At 42.1% G+C, this 23,790-nt stretch overlaps 2 protein-coding genes across 2 annotated transcripts in view; one reads left to right on the forward strand and one right to left on the reverse strand.

Annotated features, from left to right (window-relative positions):
• Nucleotides 1-5,168, forward strand: part of AP1S2 (adaptor related protein complex 1 subunit sigma 2) — a 36,577-nt gene extending 31,409 nt beyond the window's left edge. Inside the window, exon 5 of the mRNA XM_085051525.1 lies at nt 3,286-5,168. Within this exon, the coding sequence (XP_084907651.1) occupies nt 3,286-3,387 (102 nt within the window). The 3' untranslated portion in view covers nt 3,388-5,168. The remainder of the gene's footprint in view (nt 1-3,285) is intronic.
• Nucleotides 29-18,691, reverse strand: ZRSR2 (zinc finger CCCH-type, RNA binding motif and serine/arginine rich 2). Its single transcript, XM_085051512.1, has 11 exons — nt 18,590-18,691; nt 16,779-16,858; nt 16,529-16,625; nt 16,124-16,232; nt 15,726-15,812; nt 13,459-13,497; nt 11,266-11,381; nt 8,208-8,421; nt 5,950-6,005; nt 5,696-5,805; nt 29-5,048 (listed from the first exon to the last, which is right to left on the reverse strand). Exons 1-11 carry the CDS (start codon nt 18,634-18,636, stop codon nt 4,567-4,569), a joined length of 1,437 nt encoding a protein of 478 aa, XP_084907638.1. The 5' UTR covers nt 18,637-18,691; the 3' UTR covers nt 29-4,566.
• Nucleotides 18,692-23,790: the final 5,099 nt, after the last annotated feature.

Here is a 23,790-nt window from a genome sequence, read left to right on the forward strand (position 1 = left end):
GCAGAGGAAAGAAGAGGCCACTCAGTGCTGGCTTAAAAAAAAAGGAAATTTTATTACAGTGCTTAACCTGTTCTTGAGCACTTCATTAAAAAATGTTGAGTATACTGTGTCCAAGTTTAGTTATTTACATCCATTTAAATTGTAGAGAAAGCAATAAATTAGCAAGTTTTTGGAAAGCTTGCCACATTAAACATGAAATTTATTTAAGTGGATGTTAAATTGATGGGGTAGTACCACTTCATTTGAAAATTAAACCACATGTTGAAAGAGATTTCTGGATAATACAGACTGAATATTCAGTTCTTTTCATGAAATTTTGAGCAAGTCAGTGCAACGTTTACAATCCTGGTCTCACCCAAAAATATCTCAGATAAATCTGTTCTCCACCTTTCCAGAAGAACTGAACTGCTTGATGTTATCAGCAAAAGCATGGGGAAAACTTACCATCTTCGGGCATTTCTGAAATTAATTTGAAATAAAATTCTGGTTTTTTTAATTTCCTGTTTTGTGGGGAAGGTTGGTGGGGAGCTAGAGAATAAGTTAGAATTTCTGGATTGTTCAGGCAAGTTGATTGTTGTCTTGAGTGTCTTCAACTTCACTGACTTAAGTCTTTAACTCGAAGAGGCCTTCTTAAACCTCTGCTGTTCCTGTTGGGGTAAGGCCACAATGATGTCACCCTGTGGCTGCCTCTGTCAAGTTACCACGTACCATGGGTTACCCTTGTCCAGCTTGCTTTGCAGTCTGTCCCACAGCTTGACAAAGTGTTACCTGTCCATGTCACGTTGGTTTTGGTTTTCAGCCATAGATACTGAATTCACCTGATCCATCAGCGCTGAGCAGGAGTATATGTGGAATAAGTGGGGTTTAATTACAAGCTTACAGTGAAAGCAAAATGAGCTGCACTCTTTGGATGATGTAAGAAAGTAAATTAAGCTTTTAGGTTATTACTTAGCATAGACTTCCATCTTTCATGTTTTGTAAGAAGTGCTGATCCAGGACAGGAAGCAATAGCATCTTTTAGCAGGCTCTTGCATGTCTTTAGAAAAAAAACCAAGTTATTTAGTGCACAGGAATGTCACTGTTAAACTTGAGGGCAGTTTCTGATACACTGAATGTACTAATGCAAAACTGGATGCAAAACAGCCATGGTGCCATCACAGCGCAAAAAACTGTGAGAAGAAGAATCACTTGGGATGCATTTTGGACAATGTGCCATATACACAAGGGCTGGGGCCAGAGCAGGAAGGCCTTAGGGGTGTCATAAGAAACGCCTTGCATTCAACACACAGACATGTGCCACCCCTCCTCACCCTGTGATGGGGGTTTGCTGCTCTGGACAGGCAGACATGGAATGAAATCCCACAGAAGTGGCCACCAGCTGCACTTGGAGGGAAGGCAGCCTGCTGTGAGGGGCAAGCCCAGTTCCCCAGTGCCTTAATTCTGCTTGCAGCCCCAGTGCCTGTGCCTACACTATGCTGCCTCTATTCCCCTTGTGCTGCTGAACAAGACAGTGTTGCTGCCTGGCTGGGCTGTTCCTGCTCCACTGAAGGGCAGGAGCAGCACCTGCTCCCCATCCTGACTGAAATGGGGTGTCTGGCAGGCCCTGGCACTGCCACCCTGAACCTCCATGTAAATGCCAGAATTACTCCAAAGCACCCCTGGGATCCCTGCAGAATTCACAACTGAAAAAAAGTATTTTTAAAACTACTGCTTTTATGTAGTTGTTAAAACAAAACTTGGCCCATATTAATTCACTTTATAAGGTCCTTTTCTGTGGAATATGCAGAAAAACACACAATGGGAACAGGTTATCCCTTACAAATTTAAATCCTGTGTTCTTCTGGGGCTCTTCCCCTTTGGGAAAGAAAAAAATTAAGGTTAACATTAAAAAACTTCTAGTCTGTTTGTCTCTCCAGAATAAAATAGCTCACTCAGATAATAATAAGGAAACACAAAACCATGCACATAACACTACTTAAGGTTATGAAGTAGAGAAACAATACTGAAAAATACGAACTCTGAAGTTAGAAAACTGGTGGAATCCCAGGTTTCATGCTAACAAATGCAAGCTAAATGTCAGATCTACAGCACTCAAATTCTGTGTAATAGACAGTGTGTGAAAGTGAAGGGCAATCACAGCTACCAGTCATACACTGCACAGGTACACCAGTGCGTTTGGGTCCAGACCTCAAGAAAAACAAGCTGAGGCTTCAGCCATTGTAGTAGCAGAAATAAAGTATATCTAAATTTTTACATGCAGTTCTGAGCAGGTTTTTAGTTTATTTTTTAAATACAACCAGTTTCCCAGATCCAGTTACAAAACTGTGGGGACAAGGAGCCTAATTACCCATGGAATTCTCACGTGGGTGTTAGTGGGCACTTAGTTTCTAATCCCATGGAGGCCTGGTTTGCTTATTTCCCCTGACTGGTCACAGGTTCCCACCACCCAGTCCACCACTTTTACCAGTTGCTTTTGCTGGAATAATGCTCCCTGATATCCAGGCATGTGACCAAGATGCACAGCATCTGTACAGGCACAAGTCAGATCTGCTAGCAGAGAGCTGTGGGGAGCAGCGCAGCCCCAGGGAAAGGAAGGTGTTACCAGCCTGCTGGTGGCAAACTGAACCAGAGTTTGCCACATGCTGTGCAAGTGACGCAGAGACAACTGAGCATCTATGAAAAAACAGAGACCTCAGGGAAAATTTGTCTCTAAGGTGTAGTGAGAAAAAGGTCCATTATAAGAAAATGGCAGTAACAAATTTCTCAAATGGAATTAAAAACTTAGTGCTGTCTGCCCTTTGAAATATGCCTTTCAAAAAAGTTATTTCAAAAGTTATGCTATTAAATTACAATTCCTATGTCTGTTAATAACTAAAACATTTAATCAAATTAACTAAGCTACAGCTCTGCCTACAGTTATGACAATATATAGTGAAAGTTGGGTTTGAACTGAACATCACTTTTTTTGTATTACTCCATATTGGACAAGTTACACATGAAGAAAGAAGGAAAAATGTATAATCAGCATGCTAAGTGCAGTATGCATTTCAAAAAGCAAAAATTTATATATATATAATATCCAGAAGCAATGTTCACTCAATCTTAACTACCCTGGGGAACAACGTTCTTGCTGTGAGGAATGCTATTGGTAAAGTTCAGATATCCAGATTTTCTAAGGGAGTTTATGTCACGTTGTTTGGAGTTAGTTGTAATGAATTCCTATTTGGGAACAATTCATGCCTGGTTTAGGCTTCTAACTCACAGGGTCTGATCTATTCTCTAAAGGCAGGAGCCCAGTTCTCTGGAGAGGCTAAAGACAGGGAGGTATCTACAGACGGTTCAGAACACCTGCACCTTCAGTGCCACAAGCTCTCTCCAAGCGTCTGAGGACACTGAGGTGCCCAGCTTAAAAACCTGAAGATAATCCATGTGAAATACAGTACATCTAACAGCACAAATCTTTTATTTAGAAGTGAAAAAATATTGGTAAGTAGGTACTTTGCTAATATAGCTGTCATTTCAAAAAGCTTTTGTCCTGATAACTTCATTTTTATGTACCCTACTCTTCACCTTGGCTGTAAAAAAGCAAGGCAGTAAGGTGCCTTGAACTGTTAGTAAAATAAACCTAAAAAGGCTCTAAGTCCTCTTCTCCCAAAACCATAAAGTATTGTTTCATGTATAAACCCTTCTGTTTCTTCAGCCACTCTGCAGCTGTCTTGATTGAGCCTTCACAATCACATCTTTGGTTCCCAGATGGACACTTTCCACCCCTCCAGCACAGGTTCGGCTGGTTGTTTTCACCTACAAACGGTGGGCAACCAAGAGGTATGCAAAGTATTTCTAACCTCACTCGAGGATTACAGTTGCATGGTCTCCACTCTTACTTGGGGATTAAGGTACTGAATAAACTGATTGTTTCTCTGTGTACTTGCTATTTGGTTTTAGTCTACTGCAGTTCCTACAAGCAATCAGCTCAGCAGCTCAGTCAGGGCAGAGAAAAATCCAACACTCGTGACCAGAAAGCTCCTACTGAGCAAGTATTGTACAATCAGACAGTGATGTCTTTGAGATCCCTTTTCTTCAGCTCATAAAACGATTATATATTCTTTGTCTAGAAAGAGATTTCCCATAAACAGATGAAAAATACAAATGGCAGTCATCTACAGAGACCTGAATCTGCAGTGTGCTGGGGTGTGAATTTACTGCACACTGGCTGTTCTGCACTAACTCCTTACAGGGACAGTAAACACTTTACACACACATAACAGAAATAAGCATATACCAAAGAGGCTTCACTTCTCTATTTGTACTCAGTGTGCATTCAGGTGTTGTGGCAGTTGAGAGGGACAGAGTAGGTAGAGTACTTGACATTCACACCTTCTACAGGACTTAAAACTTCAAATTTTCTCAAGCTTTGCAAACAGTAAACTAGGTTCCTTTATTAGGAAGAAACATTTTAATGTGCAAGAACACTTTATTTGAAATTCAAATATATCTGGTGCCCTATTGGAAAGATTTCTTTGCCAGCTCTATTGTGGATCAATTAGTGATTTCTGAAAGTAACTCTCACTTTGTTTTGGGAGTTTCACTATTCTTTCCTCTGCTGCTTGATCTCTTTTTACCCCTGCTCCTGGATCGAGAGGAACTCCTGCTTCTGCTCCTGCTGCGTGTCCGACTGTGGCTTCTGCTGCGACTGCGGCCTCTCCTCTTCCTGCCCCTGCTGTGAGACCTCCTCCTCTCCCGACTTCTCGACCTCTCCGACCGGCGCCGCCTCTTGTTTTTGCGGCGATTCTTTTTTCTCTCGGATTCTCCGTTTCTCCGGTAGGAATGGTCTGGGCTCGGGCTGCCCCTTCTCCTGGACCGGCTGTAATAGTCGTCACGATGGCTCGATCTGTTTCTCCTCTCAGAGTTTTTAGACAACTGATGAGTCCGTTCAGGAGAAATGCGAATGTCTCTATTAGCCTCCCAAAACTCATTGTTTGGATTTTTGAATACATGAAGAAAGTTGCAGTGTTTCCCCCTTGGACACTTCTGCCTTTCAAATAAGCCTGCAACAGATTAGGGTTTGCTTTTTTATGAACCAGACCTGTAAAATCTCTTCCTTCATTATGTACCTACTGGAAGAAACCTAATAAACTGAATTCTGCTTCTTCAAACAGAAAAACATGCATCTGACCACCTATCAAATCAATTCACACAAGGTTAATTTTCACTGTGTACTTTTCTTGGAATTAGCTTTTTAACAGCTGTGAAGATTTTGTTTTAGCTTAGAACAAATTTCATTTTTCATTTAATTTCATTAAATTTCATTTACCTTAATCTAAGAATGTAAATCTAGATAAGTCAAATGTGATAGCTACTGCTAAGAGCTGTTGATAATCTAGAAACTGCTATTGCTTCTCAAGAGATAAATTAGTACTTCCTGTAGTGTCCCTTTAAGATTATTATTTCCAACACTAGAATCCAAACCTTTTTTTCTAGACCATGGTAAATCCACTAGAACAATTCAGACACTTACGTGACATGCTGAAATACTCCCTTTCTCTACTACATCTACACAAACAAGTTAGCACATTTGTCTTCCAAGTGGAAATGAATACAACATCAGGCAGATCTGAAAGCTATGGACTAATCCCTCTTTTTCACTTCCATGAGTACTCTCTCAATAACACACATTCTCTTTTCCAAGACTCACCACATATAGCAGTTTTCCACCTCGTCACAGGACAGAATTCACAGTGAAGCTGTCTGCCTGCATACCATCGTCCACTGAACAGAGCCAGAGCTGCCTGACAGTCCTTCTCCCTTTAAAAAGTAAAACCAGACAGCATTACCATCACACAATCATTTCAGACACCCCTTACCAGTTCTGGGCTCCCATTACAAACACTTCTCATTCATTACTCAGCTCTGGAGTTTAGTTCTAACAGTAAGACTGCGAGTACTTACGACTGGTACTGGACGTACACATTTCCTCGCAGGTGAGGCTCATAGTTGCAGCTGACCTGAGGGGATGGAAACATGAAGTTAGGGCAGTGGAAGGTTTATGCTGGACAGTAGCTCACACATTCTGAGATGGGCCATTCCCATTTATGACAGTTCATTCATATCAACTTAGAGATTATTTTCTTCTGAACACTTAGCGTTAACCAAAGAAAGAAAACAAGCCTTTCTGGTTTATGTTTGACTGTTTCCAGCATTATGCTTTGATTAACTCTGGAACCTTGGCTTCACTTAGTCCACAAGACAGCTTGTACTCCATTGTCTTGCACTTGTCTGGGCCAGCCCTACTGTGCAACAGCCAAATCCTGCTCTGACAACAATTAGTAGCACCCTCAAGTAGAAATGAGGGATTCATTACAGTAAGAAACTCTAGAGCAATAAATCTTCTCAGCATCCCTGTGAAATGGGTTCGAAAAGCTAAAACTTTTTTTCTAATGATTTAGCATTCAAAGTATATCTAAAGCTCTTGAAAGTACACAAATTACCTTTCAAAAACCTTGCTCCTAGTTACAGAAGACTCTGAGACTGGCAGGCCCACGCAGGTAGAACCCAGTTCTCCAGGGAAGAACTGTGGTTCCAGCCTCTGTTGCCTGCAGACTTCTTCCAATATCCACAGCAAACAAGGTTAGTGGCTCCTTTCATCTCTGAACCCTGACTGACCCTCAAGGAGTACCTCTTTGTATGCTGGATCAGGGAAGGGCTTCAGCCACAATAACAAGCAGTTGTATAATTACATATTACAAGATAAGGAGTCAAACTATTTGAGATAAACAATGTCGCCACAAGAACAAGTGAGAATGATTTTGCCATAGACATTTTTGGGTAGGAAAATAAGAATATTTTACCAGCATCTTCCAGATTCTGAAGCAGCTTCCCAGAAAGAATAGTCAGAATAAAACCTTGGGCTATGCTGAAAAAGGAAGTCAGCTGAAAAAGGGGTGTGTATAATCTGATTCTAAACGGTCACAGAGTCTCAGTTCACTCCCAGTTAAGATGCCTGCAGCCAACATGTCATTCCAAAGCATCTCTACTGTAGCGAAAATGTCCACAAGAATCACCTTGCCGTTGTACAACTGCCTTGGAAGCCAAGGAATGGCACATTAAGTCATGAGGACCCAAGCAAGTGCAGCTTAGCACAGCTGCACAGAATGATAGTACAAAGCCAAGGATCTGACTTTGCTGGTAAGGCTTTTCAAGCTATGCTCCATAGGGAACCTGCATACGTCTTCTAGTGCAGAGGGCAGCCTGCTAACACCCCTTAAGTCAAAATATGGAGGAGATGCTCCTCCAAACAAGTGAAGGTTTCCTACCTATAAAGCTCATTATACAACTATTAAAAACTCAACTCCTTCTATTTTCCTCTTGTTTGAAATGCTAATGCCATCTCAGTCCTGAGGCAGCTGTCAGTAGATGAACACAAAAGAAGAGGCACCACGTGCCTCCTGGTGACTGCAGGAAAACACTCAGGAATGGCAAGCAGAAAGACATGCTGCAATAGATTCTCATGCAAGGACATTTCACCATCCAAGCTGCATATTTTGGGGCAACATGGGACTGTTAAGACATATTATTCATCTCTGAGGTCTCGTTTTACAGATCCCTCTTTTTCACCGTAAGAAAGAACAATATAAATGGGAAAAATCAGTACAAAACATTCAGCAAATCAAATGCACAAATTAGGGATGGATGACAAATTTCAAGACCATTTACATAACTTACCTTTTATATAATTCTTCCTACTGAAATATCTGCTATCTTTTCAGTTCATTGTAATCTGATTTTATTTTATTCAGCCAGTCCTAAAATGACATTGGGCGTACACTCCAAATACATTTCATACCCCCACTATTTAATTTCTTAGGCCCAAATACAGTAGCTCAGATGCATAACAGTCTTAATGGACCCTCTGGGGCTTAGCACAGGATAAGGAAAGAAAGGACCATGAGATAAGCAGACTGTTGAAAAGAGTGGATAACTTGCAAAATAGAAGCACAAGCTTTTATAACAGCTCAGGGGAATGGGAGAGAAGATTCACCCAGAGTAAGATGATACTCTGTAATAGCAGCGACAAGTTTACAGATGACATGAGAAGATGCACTGTTTGATTAAGGACACTGCCTGGTTCCCTAATGTACACAGGATTTAGCTGGAGCATGCTGGACAGAATTGCTCTTAAGGCTGATAAACTGCACTTAGATGCATACCTTGAATTGAACCACCTTCCCCACATTCTGAAATTCAGGGAGCACATCCTCATAGAACTCCAGGAACTGCTGGTAGGTCTCCTCGTCACTGTACTCAAGACTGGCATCTGTGTCATAGTCGTCTCTCCGGCACTGCTCCATGCCAAAGGTGATGAACATCCCTCGCACGAGCAGTGTCTTGCTAGATGTGGGGTAGTTATGCTTGCGAGAACACCTGGACAGGGTAGTGAAGAAAGAAAAATGGGAAGATTGGCACTTTTAGCAGAAAATGCACTTGTTGAAGCTTTAAACACTTGCCATTTTCAGTTACAGTTATTATACAAGAAAATCCATTAGTAGAAGATCAAGGTATTTCCATTACTAAAGCAAATCTTAGAGTGAGTTTGTACATAATCCTAATGCTTCCTTAATGCCATTTACAAACACATTGTTGCTTAAGAAAGCATAACTACAAAAGCTGTAGATATCAGTCTCACAATGAAAGCTGAAGCAATTTCTTTTAGGCTACTAGGGTTAATGGGTTCCCATTTTCTGAAGGGCTTAAAAGATTGTCAGGAGTCTTTCTATAAAGAGATTTTAAAGCAAGTCCCTGCTCTTCTTTTTGCAAACTGAACAACTTTTACAGAAGTTGTTCTCATCATATGGGGGTGGAGAGAGGGAGTGAGGGAAGAACAGCACATTTAGACCTGCACCTGGATGAGTACAAAACTCGTATTTTTCCACTTCTAACAACAACAAAAAACACAGCAAAAAATAAAAACCAAACAAAATAACGCCCAATTCTTTTAAGTCAGTCTTACCTTAATCTGCATCTTCTTGGCAGCCATAAAAGTATTAGGTCTCCCTCACCATATTCATGCTACCTCGCTAACATGCTGAAATACAGTTCTCCCCTAGACACTTTTAGATCCAGTAAGAACACAGATGTTCTCCATGTTTATGGCACTGTGCTTTATGATTCCCATTCAATACTTCCCCAAGCAACTGGGTCATGCACTCTCCAGCACATTTCTCATTTTCATGACATGATCAGAAAAACATCCAGACTAGTCTAGTCTCTTTAACTAGCACTGGCACAGCACAGACAAACTGCAGGGAGGTCAGGTCTCAAAATGGGCAATTATAACCTAGACTTCAGCTAGGAAGTTTTTTCTGCACCCAGTCAGTCAGCAATTGACTCTAAACTTCTGGTTGATACCTTAGACTTCAAAAAGCAAACAACAAAAACAAATCCAATCTGTAAACCCCAAACTAAACCAGGAGACAATTAATTTGATGATTATTATTTTTTTACATTCTAGAAGCTGCGTCCTTTTGCTGTTCAATTTCAATAACAGAATTCAAAATATTAAACCCAACCAACATTGTTTGTACACATGACAGAACAAAAGGAACCCCAAGGAAAATGAATGATCCAAGAATCCAATATTACTGCAAAACGTTAGGGTTTGAATCACTGAGGAAATTGATAGTAGCAAACTCAGTCAGTTTTAGCTTCTTCAAGACACAGCTTTGACAAGATTCAGCAGTTATTTGTTGATAACACTGGCTCTTAGTTTTTCACAATTTCCTCCAACCCATCCTTCCAGTCCTACCCCAGGTATACCAGTCCTTCAACTTACAGCCAGCACCAGAGGTTAAAATGACCAGAATATGAAGGAAGCATGTATGTGAGGAAAAAGAAGGAAGATGAAAGAGAGGTAGCTGAGATCAACAATGGGTGAAAGAAGAAGAGCAGAATATCATGTTTCTCAGTATTTTTTTCCAAAGGGTTATTCCCAGTTCGAATGCAAAGTTCAAAGCAAAACTGATTGTTATGCTATCCATGGATGTTAACTCCATTAAAGACCACTGAAACAAAAATACCACAAAGATTACAAAGAACTAGACATTTGAAAAAATGTTGTCTGCAGTGACATAGCTGGTGATATTTTCATTATGGAATTCAACACATACTTCAGAATAAAAAAAAAAGACATGAACTTGAAGTTTCCCTATAGTTGAATTATCTTGTAATTATCCACAATATACATCACACTGAAACAAATTACTTCAAGGATAAAGAAAACTACAAACAGATGGAAAAGACACGTTTCAGTGGCACAAGTTAGATACTTACTAGCTTTTGCTGAAGATTCATGTAATAAATATCAGAGTCCTTCCCTGATAAGCTGTTGTTTCTCCTTAGCAACAAAAAAATCAGGGATATTCTAGCCAGAAGCTGCATTTGGGTCATCATTGTTCCCGGTTACTGATGAACATGTACTCCATAAACTCATTTATACTCCTGGCTTCCTCTATGTCCTCTGGCAACAAGTTTGCCATTTGTTTCATATGAGAAAGTCCTTTCTTTTTCAAAGCTGATAAACACTCAGAGACACCTGACTAAACTGCAAATAATCATTCCCACCCTACTCCTGAGTTTGCTGTTCATTCACCACAGTCCTCTTCCATCCCCTCTTTGAAAGCAGAGTTTGGACCTGTCAGCCACTTCTACAGAGGTGTTGCTCATCTCTCATCATCTTGATGAGCTTCTCTCTTCTTGCCTTTTACTACACTTTCCTCCTGAGACAGGGCACCCTGTCAGTGTACCAGAATCATGAATGAATGTATCACACATTTAAATAGTGGGAGCTCTGGAAGCTCCCACTTCTCAGCTGTGCAGATTTACCATCACTTGCTTTAGTCCGTTTGGGATTTGATTTTATCTTTTAGACAATACAGCATATGCAAATTAGAAAATATAAAAAACTAACATCTGACATATCAGACCTGTACTAATAACAGACCATACACATTCTGTCAGATTGTGTCTGTGTCAAAACTACTGGGATAAAACTCAGTCTTGACCAATGTAATCAGAATGCACCACCAGTAATATGCCATAACCATAAATAGCTCAATTCCAGACAGGCAACGCTCCGCTCTCAATCCACATTCAAATACACTAAAGTATTTTATACAGCATTTTTTCCTTAGTTTGCTTATGACCCAATGAAGTTGCCCCTCTTTCATCTCCCCAACACACTTCTATCCCAGTAAATATTCAATGGATTACCTGTCTCCAAATCGGCAGGAACCCGTTTTAATATAGAATGGGCAATTTGCTCTATCCTTCTCTGTTCCCAGATTCTCTGGGGGCTCTGGGTTATGCCAACTCACACCATTCTCCAGCTGTGGAAGAAACATTAAAATAGACAGAAGTTAGAAAATAGTAAAGAAATGGAGTGTCAAAAATTAACAACTGAATTCACATGCAATTAGGAGGACTGTGTTTCTACAGTGCAAGCTGAACCTATTTGAAGCATTGTTTTACAAAGCTGCCCAGTGCCTTGGGTCTCACTTTTTACATCTGTGTTGTGGTTTAGCCCCAGCCAGCAGCCAAGCCCCACACAGCTGCTCGCTCATGGCTCCATCAGGGGGATCAGGGAGAGAATGGGAGGAGTAAAAGCTAGAAAACTCGTGTGTTGGGATAAAGACAGTTTAATAGGGAAAGAAAAAGCTAGGCACACAAGCAAAGCAAAACCAGGAACTGATTCAGTGCTTCCCACACACAGGCAGGTGTGTTCAGCCATCTCCAGGAGAGCAGGGTCCCACCATGTGTAACAGTGACTTGGGAAGACAAACTCCATCTCTCCAAATGTTCCCCCCTTCTTCTCCCCATTTTATATATTTAGCATGATGTCAGATGGTCTGGAATGTCCCTTTGGTCAATTGGGGTCTCCTCCCAACCTACCATGCACCCTCTGCCTCTTCACCAGTGTGGCAGTATGAGAAGGAGAAAAGGCCTTGGCTCTAAGCCCTGCTGAACAGTAAAAAAAACATCTTCCCATTCTCAACCCTCTTTTAAATGTAAATCCAAAAAACTGCAAAATTAAGCCACACCATTAAAAGAATTAACTCTACCCCAGACAAAACCACCACAACCTGGCAGAGAGAAAGCTAGGACTATTTACTTATTTTTCTCTGCAAAAGCCCAAAGCTCAGCAAGCTCAGCATTATCACTGTTATCTGCATCTAGAAAAGGCTAAAATAAAAGTAACCTGCCAAAGGCCACAATTTAAAAAAATTAAATTCCTTAGCACTGAAAGTAAAAGTGTCCATACTGATCATCTTGGGTCATTAAGATTACTATAATTCAAAATGGCCTTACCAAGTCGCAAGCCTTGAATGACTACAACCAAGACACATATTTAAAAAAGGGAATTTTCATTCTAACCAAACAATCTGTAAAGCTGACTGGCCTAACTTCTCATTTTAAATCAACTGAAAACTCTCTTTATTCACAAGCAGCATTTGACCCAGCTACCAGTTCTGCTCATGACTTGCAGCCATAATTTTCTATCATCAGAACAGCACTGTTATGTCAGCAGTAAGTGAACCCTGAACTGATTCTATAATGCAGTCTCTAACATACTAGATTTCTGCCTATTCCTTCACAGACATGACTGCTAATACATCTTGAGCTCTGGGCAGGTAGCAGTTCAGAGCGGTTTTTTACCCAAATTGTGAAATAAAGTTAGATTCCCTACCTAAAGAACTGTTTAAACATGATTTGGAACCAAATGTAACTCCAATGTCGCTATGGCAATCAATAAACAATGGATAACTAGGTTAAAACTTATTTTTCAGATCCATGCAGTGGTTTAAACAGAGCAAGAACCTTCACAAGTTTAATCATGTGACAGAGATAAAAAGCCAAATTATTCTTTAAGGCAATCTCAAATGCAAACTGAAGTTTTCTTTGCTATACACTGCCAGCTTGAGATCCATGCTCTTCCAGGCATCCAAGCAGTCAGCTTCTCCCTCCCCCACCGTTTTTTCTTTTCCTTAAGGATCTGTGCCCTCCTCTACCACTGAATCCTCTTATTTAGAGCCTGACATCTGCTTAAAAAGACAAGTTTATCTTGCCACCCAGGACTGACAGATTTATTTAGAATTACAATTCACAAATAAACCATCATGCTCAGTGGTTTTTAACAGCACACAGCAGTATTTCCAGGTTCATTTTGACTCAGACCTCCTGAACAGTCATCAGCATGCACAACTGCACTGCCACCAACCAGCCAGAAATATGTTTAATTATGTTCCACCCAGTAAATAATTGTTTACAGCTCATGCAAGCCACTATATATTAAATTTATTCAGGCCATTAGGTTCTCGAGAGCAGATGGACAGCATGCTAGAAGGCAAACACCGGATGAAAATTAAATTACTTTTCAGTTTTTTTTCAAAGTGTCTCTGAGCATACCTGGCTTTCAGCTTGATCCAGCATCCTCTGCACAGCTGCCTATAAATGGTGCAAACACAGGACTAGTGAAAACCCTGAGGACACGCAAAACATCTGGTTTCTTTAGTTAAGAACCTAATTTACAATGCTCAGTGATTATGCATAATGAAAGTGTGATGGGGTTTGTTTTAAAAACAGATTTACTTTGGCTCTCCAGCAATTAATGTACAACAAAGCTGTTAAAGGATACATCAGACAAGACTCTCAAGTAGATGATTTTCTAAACTATAGAAACATAAAAGTTTAATTTTCTTTTTTAAAATTATCATTGAACTATTGAATGCTTAAATCTATCTCCTGCTGTAGTACACAGCCTGGTTACAGTTTAGTCCATAAAAGATCTTTTAACTTACACATTCTATGAAACACACAGAAAACCACAATTCTTAGTGAGCCTTTGTAAAAGCAAGAGATATAACTGTTAAGACACAAACATCATAGATTATCTGTATCTAGCCTTCCAAATACAGGAAAGCAAAGAGGATATTCTTTCCCTTCCTTTTCCTAAGTGGGCTGAGCAAAACAATACCACTCTCCAAAACTGGCTGGATGCTACTTCTAACAAATTATTCTATGAAGTTCCAAGAAAAAAGACATTTAAACATAATCAATACAAGAAAATATGCTAGGAGTGTTCTAAATTGGAAGAAAATTAATTAAATTTACAAAAGAGCAAATAAAAAATAAAAAATGCAATTCAAGATAAGGACCCAGACAGCATCTGGTACTGATCACCAAGTATGTCAGATATTATCCACCCTAATAAAGAAAAACGAAACAGAACAAAGAAATAAAAGAGCCCTGAACTACACAAACAAAAAACAGCCAAAACCACCCCTCCACCCTCCCCAGAAAAGCCTCAAACTGCCACCACCCATAAAACCAGAAAATCCATTTCTGTATTTTAGGGAGGGAAATTAGTTTTTTTTTTCTTAAATCACTGTTAGAATTTGAATAAACTGCTGTTTCAAGACACAGGCAAAACCAATTAAACAACCTTCTGCTGCTGAAATGGGTGGCTCCACTCCTAGATGGGTAATTAGTTTCCCTCTGGGTGTCTGTCAATGCCCTCTATGAGCCAGTTTAACTCACTATCCCAGTAAATAATAACCCAGAAAAACACAAAGCAAAGAATCCAACAACCAAGCAAAAAAGAAAGCTGCTTCCATCTAGTTTGAGGACACAAGTTAGCCCACTGAGGGCTTGGGCAAACCCAGACACAAGGAGAGACAGGAGGAACAAAATCCTGCAGTTATCATGGTTCAACTCTCTTCAGACTGTATCTCAACCTTAAAGAAAGGACACAAGAATAATTTTCTCTCCCTACTCTGCAAAAAGAGAAATGGACACAACACCTGAGGAAGCAAGACAGGAAATACAACCACTGCTGTTCTTTGGCATTCCTCATTCATGTGTTACATAATCAGTGACACAACCAACTATTAACTGCAGAGAGACAGAACTGTCTGCTCATGGACCTTCTGCTGTGGCTACCAGACACAGCTGCAAGACACCTCCCAGTGAAATGACTGGAGACTTTTGTGATTGTGGAGAATCTAAAATGACCAGATCCTAGAAAGCTGCAATCACTCTTCCGTGGCAACATGAGGCCAGTCCTCACACTGGATTACTGTACAGGACATCTTACATCCTGGTCACTGAACTTCTAAAACTTAAGAATGTATCATTAAGAGAAATGTTATCAATTACTCATATCTTCAATATCATTTTTTATTCCACCCAAGGAACTCTGAAAAAAAGATACGTCCTGTTGGATGAGTCAGGTAAAGAAGAGCTGTAACACATCTTTTGATTAAGAACTGTGTTAAGGAATAGCAGCAATGTACTTCCATATTCCATATCCTCTTTGGGCATTTTCTTCAGCACTGACTGTGTTCAACTGGGACATTAAGGAAGGATTATCTTTAACACATGATGCAGAAAGTGCACATATCAGACCCTGCATTAGCAGCGTGCCTTCATATTTACCCGATGTAAACAATTACATACTGTGAACAATGACATGTGTTAAAAAGAGTTATATTTCAGGGTATATGGATGCCCTGGGTGCTCTTTAACACTGAATAATAGTTTAATAACTTAGATAGAATGGGTTAATTAACATATTTGCTAATTGTAACAAAATCCCTCTTCTACATGTATAACCATTGAATCTGATCATGTCACAGGATATATAACATGTATATCCTCCCACCACCAGGAATCACCTCTCTCTCTTTCTTCTCCTGTTGCTTCTGCTGTGCCACTTCTCTCTCTTTTCTTTGTTGCTCTTCCCATTCTTCTTTGATCTTCCTCTTTATAATAAAGAAAAATTTAAGGAACAATGCTTTATAATCAGTCAAAGTCAAAACTGTCATGGTTGCATTACATCTCCTTGACCATTAACTTTACATCCAGTCACAAGCAACTAAATCTCTGGCAAAAACCCTTTCAAAGAGCTGTTGTTTTTGTCTCTTTTCAATTTTGCTTTTCTAAATGAAAAGAGAGCCTCTGCTTTCAAACACACCAGCATCAAGAAAAATGGGCCCATCACAAAATAATAAAAGGTATTCCACTAAGTCTACCTTGTTGCCAAGCACAACTGTAAGTTTTTACATCTTTATACCTCTTCTTCTTCTTGACGTTTTCTCGCAGCCTCTTCTTTTTCTTTCTTTAGCTTGAACTCTTCTTGGGCCTTTTCTTCTCTGAGCAACCACTGCTCATGTAGTTTTTGCCTACCAAAGAAACCAGACGCCACTTAGACCACCCACTTAATGATGACCATAACTTCTGCAACTGTCATGCATACAATTCAAATTTATTACTCCAGTAATAACTTCAGCTTATCTAATCTTCTTTAAAAGAGAAAATTCCATAGGAATTGTTCAGGCTTTAAAGGAAAGGAGTGTGTATCCTGACACATTCAATAAAGATTGTGTTTCACAGAATATATTCAAACTTTTCATAGTACCAAAATGGAAGTGATTACCAAAGTGTTTATTGCATATATGTAATTTTCTAGATTTCTCACCTTTCTGCCTCAAGTTTTTTTTCTTCCTCTTCTTCCTCCTCTTCTTCTACTTCCTCCTCTTCCTCCTCAGACACAGATTCATCTTTTTCTGCAGCTTCTGAGGAAAAAAACCTCCATTCAGTCCATTTACATAACTGGATGCTACAGCCAACAAAGATACGCAAAAGGGTATCTTCAAACAAAAAAAAAGAGGGAAAAAAAAAACCCAATCACTTCTAGTTCCACTGCCAGTACCAAATAGTTCAATTACCTGAGTCCCTTAGTTTGGCAAGTGCCTGCCGCTTTTTTTTCCTCTTCTCTTTCTTCAGAATAGCTCTGTACTTTTGATGGCTGAAGATGAGAGAACATTATTTATGTTAATAGACCCAAACAAATAATTTTTACCCTTCTACAAGCACTTAATTTCCTTCAGCAATACAAAATCCCAGAAACTACAAAATTAACAGGCCTTTATATGAAACAGTAACTCCACAGCAGCTGGAGTTGAATGAAATCTGTAAATCTCTGACTGTGCTGCTAAGACTTGCACATGGGCAGCAGCAACGAGACACCACACACAGGGTCTCATCCTTTTTGAGCTCTGCAGTATTTGACAATATCACCAACTCCATGAAATCTCCCTCAGCTCCTGAAATTTGGTCACTAGATAAGATCAGGGAGAAAAACTTGGGGATCTCCTACCCTACAATTCTGGCAAACCTTTCAGCACATTCTAGTCTTTTACAAGCTACAATATTTCAAGCCTTTTCTCCTTTGATATTCTCCACAGGCAGCAGACTCAATGCACAGCTAGCAAAAACATACTTCACAACCCCCACAGACAATACTCAGCTCTGCTCTTCTGCTACAGAAGCTTGGCCAGACTCTCCCTTGCTTGTCTGACAGCTTTGAACAGCTGCCTACAAACAGCACCATGTTTTCACTATGGTTAACATGCCTCCACATGTCTAAAAACTTTTTCACATCAACCTCTTTTCTGTCAAGTTTCGTTCTAGCTTTCCTCTTCCCAGCCAGTTCATAATGGAGAAATGGGAAGGAGGAGCAATATTCAACTCTTGTCATTGTGCCACACCAAATGCTGACGGGAGATCAAAACCTTCCCTTTCTGGAGTGTGTAATTTTAAAAGATTCCACAAGTGTAACTCAGACAGTCGGAACTTCTCCACATCTCCAATCCTTTTCAGGATTACTCACATCCTCACCACCTGCACACCGGTGCGTGCCAAGGTGACACCACAGTGGCTGTCCGGCAGCCGCGCCTGCCCGCACAGAGCAATGTCCCCAGCTGGCCCTCTGCCTCGGACCCTGCCAGCCTGGCCGCTTCGCACCTCGCGTCCCTTGCCTGAAATGGATCGCATCCCGCAGCAGGTGCTGAGGCTGACAGTCAAGAACTTCCTTCCCAGTTCCCTGGGTTTCTTGAAGCCCAAGTAGGAAACGAGAGCACTCCCCTTACTCCCAGGGCAGCGCAGTACATGAGGCGGGCACACGGCTGACAGCACGGAGCAGCGGCGCTCCAGTCGCTCCAGGGCTGCCGTTCGCCTCCCCCTCCAGCCGCACGACACCGGAGCGAGGCCTTGGCAAACACCCGGAGACCCGGACCGGCAATCCCGTTCCGTGCGGCGGGGCCGGACGGGCTCAGCCCGGGCACGCACATCCCTCCGCCGCGCCTCACGCCGCCCGCGGCCGCCGCTTCCCCGGGCGCAGGACAACACCCTGCCCCGCCGCGGCTCGGGCGGGCGGCACGGCGGCTCCGCTCCCACCGGCTCCGGCCGGGGCCGGGACAGCCAGCGCCCCCCGCCCGCGGCCCCGCCGCCGCCAGGCCCGCTCACCGCCCCCAGCGCGGCCGCGCTCCCGCCCCGCGAAGCCCCGAGCCCGGTTCCCCGCCCCGCCGGGCCGCGGCCGTGCAAAGCTGCGCCACCGCCGGCCCCGGGGCGGCCTCAGCCGCGGCCGCCGTGCGCTCGGGCGGCCCTAGCCAGGACGGGGCCGCGAGTCTTCGCGGGGACCCGCGGGCCCTTCCCCTTTCCCCGGGGGGTCCCGACCCCGGCCCGGCCGCGGCCTCACCTCGGCTTCCCCAGGGGGGGCTCGGGCACCAACATGGGCGCCGCCATCTTGCAGTACCGACGGGACGTCACGTGACCCCGCGGCGGAAGGGCTGGCAATCGGTTCCGGCAGGCGCGGGGCTGGGCGCGCGCCGGGTGCTGTCCCTGAGGGGCGGCGGTGCGGGGCGGTGCGGTGCGGGGCGTCGCGTCTGTCGGCACTGGGGCGCGGAGGGGCAGCGCCCTGCGGACCAATTCACCCAGCTCTCCCAAAGACCAGACGCGAGGGAGTGCACTGAACGCTCTGTTGTCGCAGAATCCCTGGATGGGTCCACATGTTGGAAGGCAGGGCCAGCGCAGGGCACAGGGTTGTGTCCAGACGGTTCCTGAATATCTCCAGTGAGGGAGACCCCAGATTGACCTCTGGGCAGTCTGTTCCAATGCTTGGTCACTGCACAGGAAAGAAGTTCTTCCTCATGTGCAGGTGGAACTCGCTGTGCATCAGTTTCTGCCTGTTGCCGCTTGCCCTGTTGTTCTGCACAACCGAGAAGAGCCATCCTCTGGTCCATCCTCGGAAACCCCCTTTTGGTACTTATATGCGTTGATGAGGTCTTCTTTCAGTCGTGTCTTCATAAGGCTGACCAAGCTCCATTCCCTCAGTGTTACTACTGATCCCCAGTTTCCCCAATCGGGAATCCCCAATTCCTGATCCTGTATAATTTCCTCAGCCCTGCTGGGTGACTGGGTGCCTGTGCAGTGCTGCCTGAGCCCACCTGGGGTGTCGCTGCCCATGGCAGTACCTGGGTGACACTGGGCAGTGACACTGCTGGCAGCCTGTGCTCTGTGAGCTGGCGTGGCCGTGCTGGGAGCTGTGTGGGAACGGGCTGTTTGGTGCTTGCCATGAACTTTTAGTGTGTCCCTTGGCTGCTGTGAGCGTGGCTGCTCGGCCCACAGCCTCTCACGGTTGAGGAAAGCCACAGTTCCAATGCAGCAGCAGCAGCAGCACACCGGGGTGGTACATTGATCAATTTAGCTCACACTGCTGATGTATTCCCATCATCGTCTCTGAGGCGTAGTACCTGACCTGATTATAAACGCATTTCATGGCAGGAAACTACTCCACACAGACCCTCATGGGTATGATAGGTGGAAATATGCAAGTTGTCAGTAATCAATTCCCCCATGACAGGAGTGATAGATTGCAGCCTTCAGAGGCAGTGTATTTGTAGCTTTCATTTGGGCATGTTTTGCATAGCTATTAATAATGTACATTGTTGATTAAGGTGTAAATTACTCTCCTAAACCACAATGTAGGAGCTTATTTCCTGTATCCTAGAGGTACTACACTGCATAAGCAGCCTGAGCCGCTGGTGGTGAAGCATACCACAGCAGGCTCTGTCAAAATCTGACTAATTGACTGTGCTGTTCATTAACAGCATAATGAGTATCCTCTTACTTAGTCTGAATCTCAGGGAAGTTATTCAGAGCAAGCATGTGACTGCTATAGTCAGCAGTTACATTTGCAACTTGACCAATGAATATTCAGACCATGAGCTCTCTGCTGATACTTAACCATGTGCCAGACTCTCTTTTAAAATGAAGGGGTTGTCATCACTAGTACTTTCAGTGTTTCTTGTGCAGAGCATACATGTAAAATCACATATAATTTGCTGTTTCTTGGATACAGAAGATGGCAGTATTGTGCATTTAACAACTGATGAACCATTGACACCCATGAAAGTTTTGAAAAAAAACAGCCAAATGTGTTTCATAATCTTATTTCATTAGGAAATTACAAGTATAACTTTCATCCTGCTTTCAACAGAGGAAGTGCCATAATATCAACCTTCCTTTAAACTATTTATAAGTCTAAATTGAGAAATTCAATCATTTCTTTCTTTGGTATGCTGCATTTCATCATGGCATTTTTCCAATGTTCTTGGGGAAGGCACCATCTTAAGCTTATATATTTCAGCAATGAAAAGCAGGATATCATTTTAAGAAAACACAAAACATAACAACTATTACAGATACCCATTATGATTCTGGGAAAAGCTGTCATTCTCTTCAAAACAGGAATACAATAGTTGCGTTTTTCTCCATTTTTTAAAATTCTTATTAATTTATACACATACAGCAGTGTGATCTTCAAGTCCAGGCACAGACTTCCATACAATGTAATTGATACAGTGTCAGAAAGAAAATATATGGCCATTCCAGGCAAGAGCCATTCACATATCCAAAGTAATGTTGCATTCCAGTTAGTAGCTGTTAGTCCTTACACTAGAATTATAGACCACAGGCCTTCACAAGCATCGCTTATTTTTGTGGCAACCTTCAGGCTGAGGAATTCGCTCTTCAGTATTTTCTAAAGGAAAACACTCCTGCATGGTCTGGTGCCACGTGGACCCATCATGAGAAGCAAGTTGACTGGATGCACTGATTACACTTCACAGAATAGCCCAGAACAGAGAAAGTTTTATCTTACAACTTGTAGTTACGTACCATGTAGTTATGTATCATGTTGCATTATAAATCTCTGTGTGTCTTTCTAGATGTATGCACAGAACTCTGCATGCAGTAGAGCAGCTCTGAGTTAAAGTGCAGTGACTCTGTCTGGCACACATTTGAACTTCCTTTCCCTATGGATCTTCTGACTTCCATTTCTAGTATTTTCTGCCATTGTAGACTGACATAAGCAGATAAGAAGTGTTTGCTCTCTTTGTTGTATACCCAAGCTCTCTGTGGAAATAAGAAAGATACATTTTCTAAGCATACAGGTTCTGTAAAAGTTGCCCTCACCACAATATTTGCCGTATGCTCCAGTAGAAAAGTGGCAGCTTTCCTCAAGGAATTGTACATATCCTTTTTTCAGGGATGATGAAAATGGACATAAGAGAACATGAGGGAAATGGCAGTCCATCACTTGCCTGGATTTGTTGGACCCAGAAAATACATGCTAATTAGGAGACCTACAGGAAATGTGGGTTTGGGATTGGTCAGTTTTCATTGACACTTCAGGGTGTGTTGTTTGTATTATAAATGTGAGGATGAAGTGGTGGCAGCGGCACCATCCTCCCACCCCCACCATGCTGGAAGTGTCTGTTTGCTCACTCTCAGTTCCAGCCCTGCTGTGGGCTGTCCTTGGTGCTTTCCACTGCAAGGTGCCCTTGCAAGGTGATATATGGGAATACTGGAGGGTGCATCCTTCCCCCACCTGCACAACTGTCTCAAAAAGTAAATGATTTCTCACACTCTGTATGCTTTTGTGAGCACTGATAAAAACTCTATGACAACCAGGCCACTTCTGCACTGTTATAGTGATGACGCTGGTGGCAGTCCTCATACAATACCCTGTTCCCCCAAAACCTGGAAAACACATGCAGTGTTTGTCATTTCCACTGCACCCAGGGAACTGCGCAGTGCTGTGCACAATTGGGTCTGCAGTTCTCCAGGTACATTTCCATGAGTGACTAATGCTGACAGTCACACTGACTTTTTCCTCGTAAGAGTTGGACACAACTGTTTAAGACTAAAGATTAACTTCCTCAGAGTTTAAAACTGTTAATTTGTCAAATTTGAAAACTGAGGTTAAGTTTAGCCATAGCTGTTAATTAACTTATACGATAGCTATCAATATTTTACTTCCCTGGGATTTTCCATTTCAAAGACATTGAAAGGAGCAGAAAAAGTTCATTGCTAATCACATGGAGAAGATGGAAGGGGTTGGTTTGTTTGTTTTACCAAGTCATATGCTTTCTTGAAGTTTCAGTCCTTTTCTGATTTGTTTAGTAGTCCAAATTATGATGTATTTTTAGGTATTTACATACAGATAATACATGAAGCTCTGTAGACCAAAAGCACTGATAAAAATTATAGAGATACTCTTATTTTCAACCAGGCAGGCAAATTCATTTAGTGCAATAAGAGAAATAATTCTTTGCACTAGTTCAGTGATATTTCTGGAACACAGATTGTGCATGAAATTCTGCATGGCAATGACCTGTAGTTCCACACTAGTTAGGAAAAACAAAGGTACTAAAAAGGAGGAACTACTTAAAAATCTAACACTTTGCAAAGTAGTCAGTTAAAAACATACCTTGCATGTGTGCATGAAGATTGTAATTTGTTCAAGCAAACTGGTGCCTGACTGATTAATCAATTGCAAACAAATGTACACACGCTTAAATAGTGCTATGTATCTGGCCAAAATGGGAGCAGAGAGGCTGGGCAGTAGGTTATCCATGTAGATTTATTACAGACGTATGAAGTGGGAGAATGTCTGTGTGTCTTTTTAGATTACGGAGATTACGCAGACTGGAGTTACGCAGATTACTCCATTTGCAAACTGACAAGTTGCAGTGCTTTTTAAGACAGTATTTAAAACTACCATTAATTTGAAGCAAAGTTATCTTCCTAGTAACACCTGGTGTACTCTTTGTCCACCTGGCTTATTTAAAAAATGTACTGGCTTTGGGAAAAGATTTATAGATGTGTAGCAAGTGGTTGCTTATGTGCAGCACTCTGTGCATGTACAACTGGATAAGCACATGGCCCTTCAGCTGATGAATTTGGCACATATCCATGGTGCTGTGCATGTAAATATCAACTGCAGGATGCTCTCCCTGTGAGCTCTGAGCTGGGGTGTTTATCACACTGCTGCTCATCCTGGCCTCCTCCCCTCTCTGCTGGGAAAAATAATTTGTCTTACTTCTTGCCAGCAAGACAAATTAGGGGGAATCAGCCATCCCGGCTGGAATTCAGTAGCTCTGATCAGGGAATTCAGTCATGCCCTCTGAGGTTGTTCCTGCTGGGTGCTGTGTGCCTTCAGTGTACTTTGACACTGGATCCGTGCAATTCTGAGGGGAAGAACTGATTTGTGGTGTTTTACAGCAGGGAGATGTGATCCTGTGTATCACACTCAGTTCCATTTGCCTTCTGGCAGCAGGGAAAGAGTGCTTGGCTTTTCTCCTGTCTTCTCAAGTTCTTCAATGTTTCCCTCAAAGGTACAAAAAAGTTCACATGTTCCCTATTGAAGCAATGCATGTGAATTTACCATGAAATTGATTGCATTCACATTCTTTTAATTTATTTTTTTAAGTTACAGATGTTACAGAAACCTGATAGTCCTTCATACGTCTGTACATTTTTCAGTGTGCTCCTTTTGATGTGCATAAGTACAGCATGTTAATTTAAGCTGTCATTAGAAATGAATGTATCACTTTT

This window comes from Lichenostomus cassidix, chromosome 1 (genome assembly GCF_008360975.1).
Source record: "Lichenostomus cassidix isolate B80296 chromosome 1, HeHo_3.0, whole genome shotgun sequence".
Lineage (NCBI taxonomy): Eukaryota > Metazoa > Chordata > Aves > Passeriformes > Meliphagidae > Lichenostomus > Lichenostomus cassidix.

Bases quoted from the DNA above. Each gene is read 5' to 3' on its own strand.
- ZRSR2 (XM_085051512.1), bottom strand. From the start codon at position 18,636: ATGGCGGCGCCCATGTTGGTGCCCGAGCCCCCCCTGGGGAAGCCGAG. The intron at 15,813-16,123 runs GTATAAAGATGT...TTTATTATAAAG, and splicing joins AACGTCAAGAAGAAGAAGAG to AGGAAGATCAAAGAAGAATG. The intron at 11,382-13,458 runs GTATGCTCAGAG...TTTCTTCCACAG, and splicing joins TGGATCAAGCTGAAAGCCAG to CTGGAGAATGGTGTGAGTTG.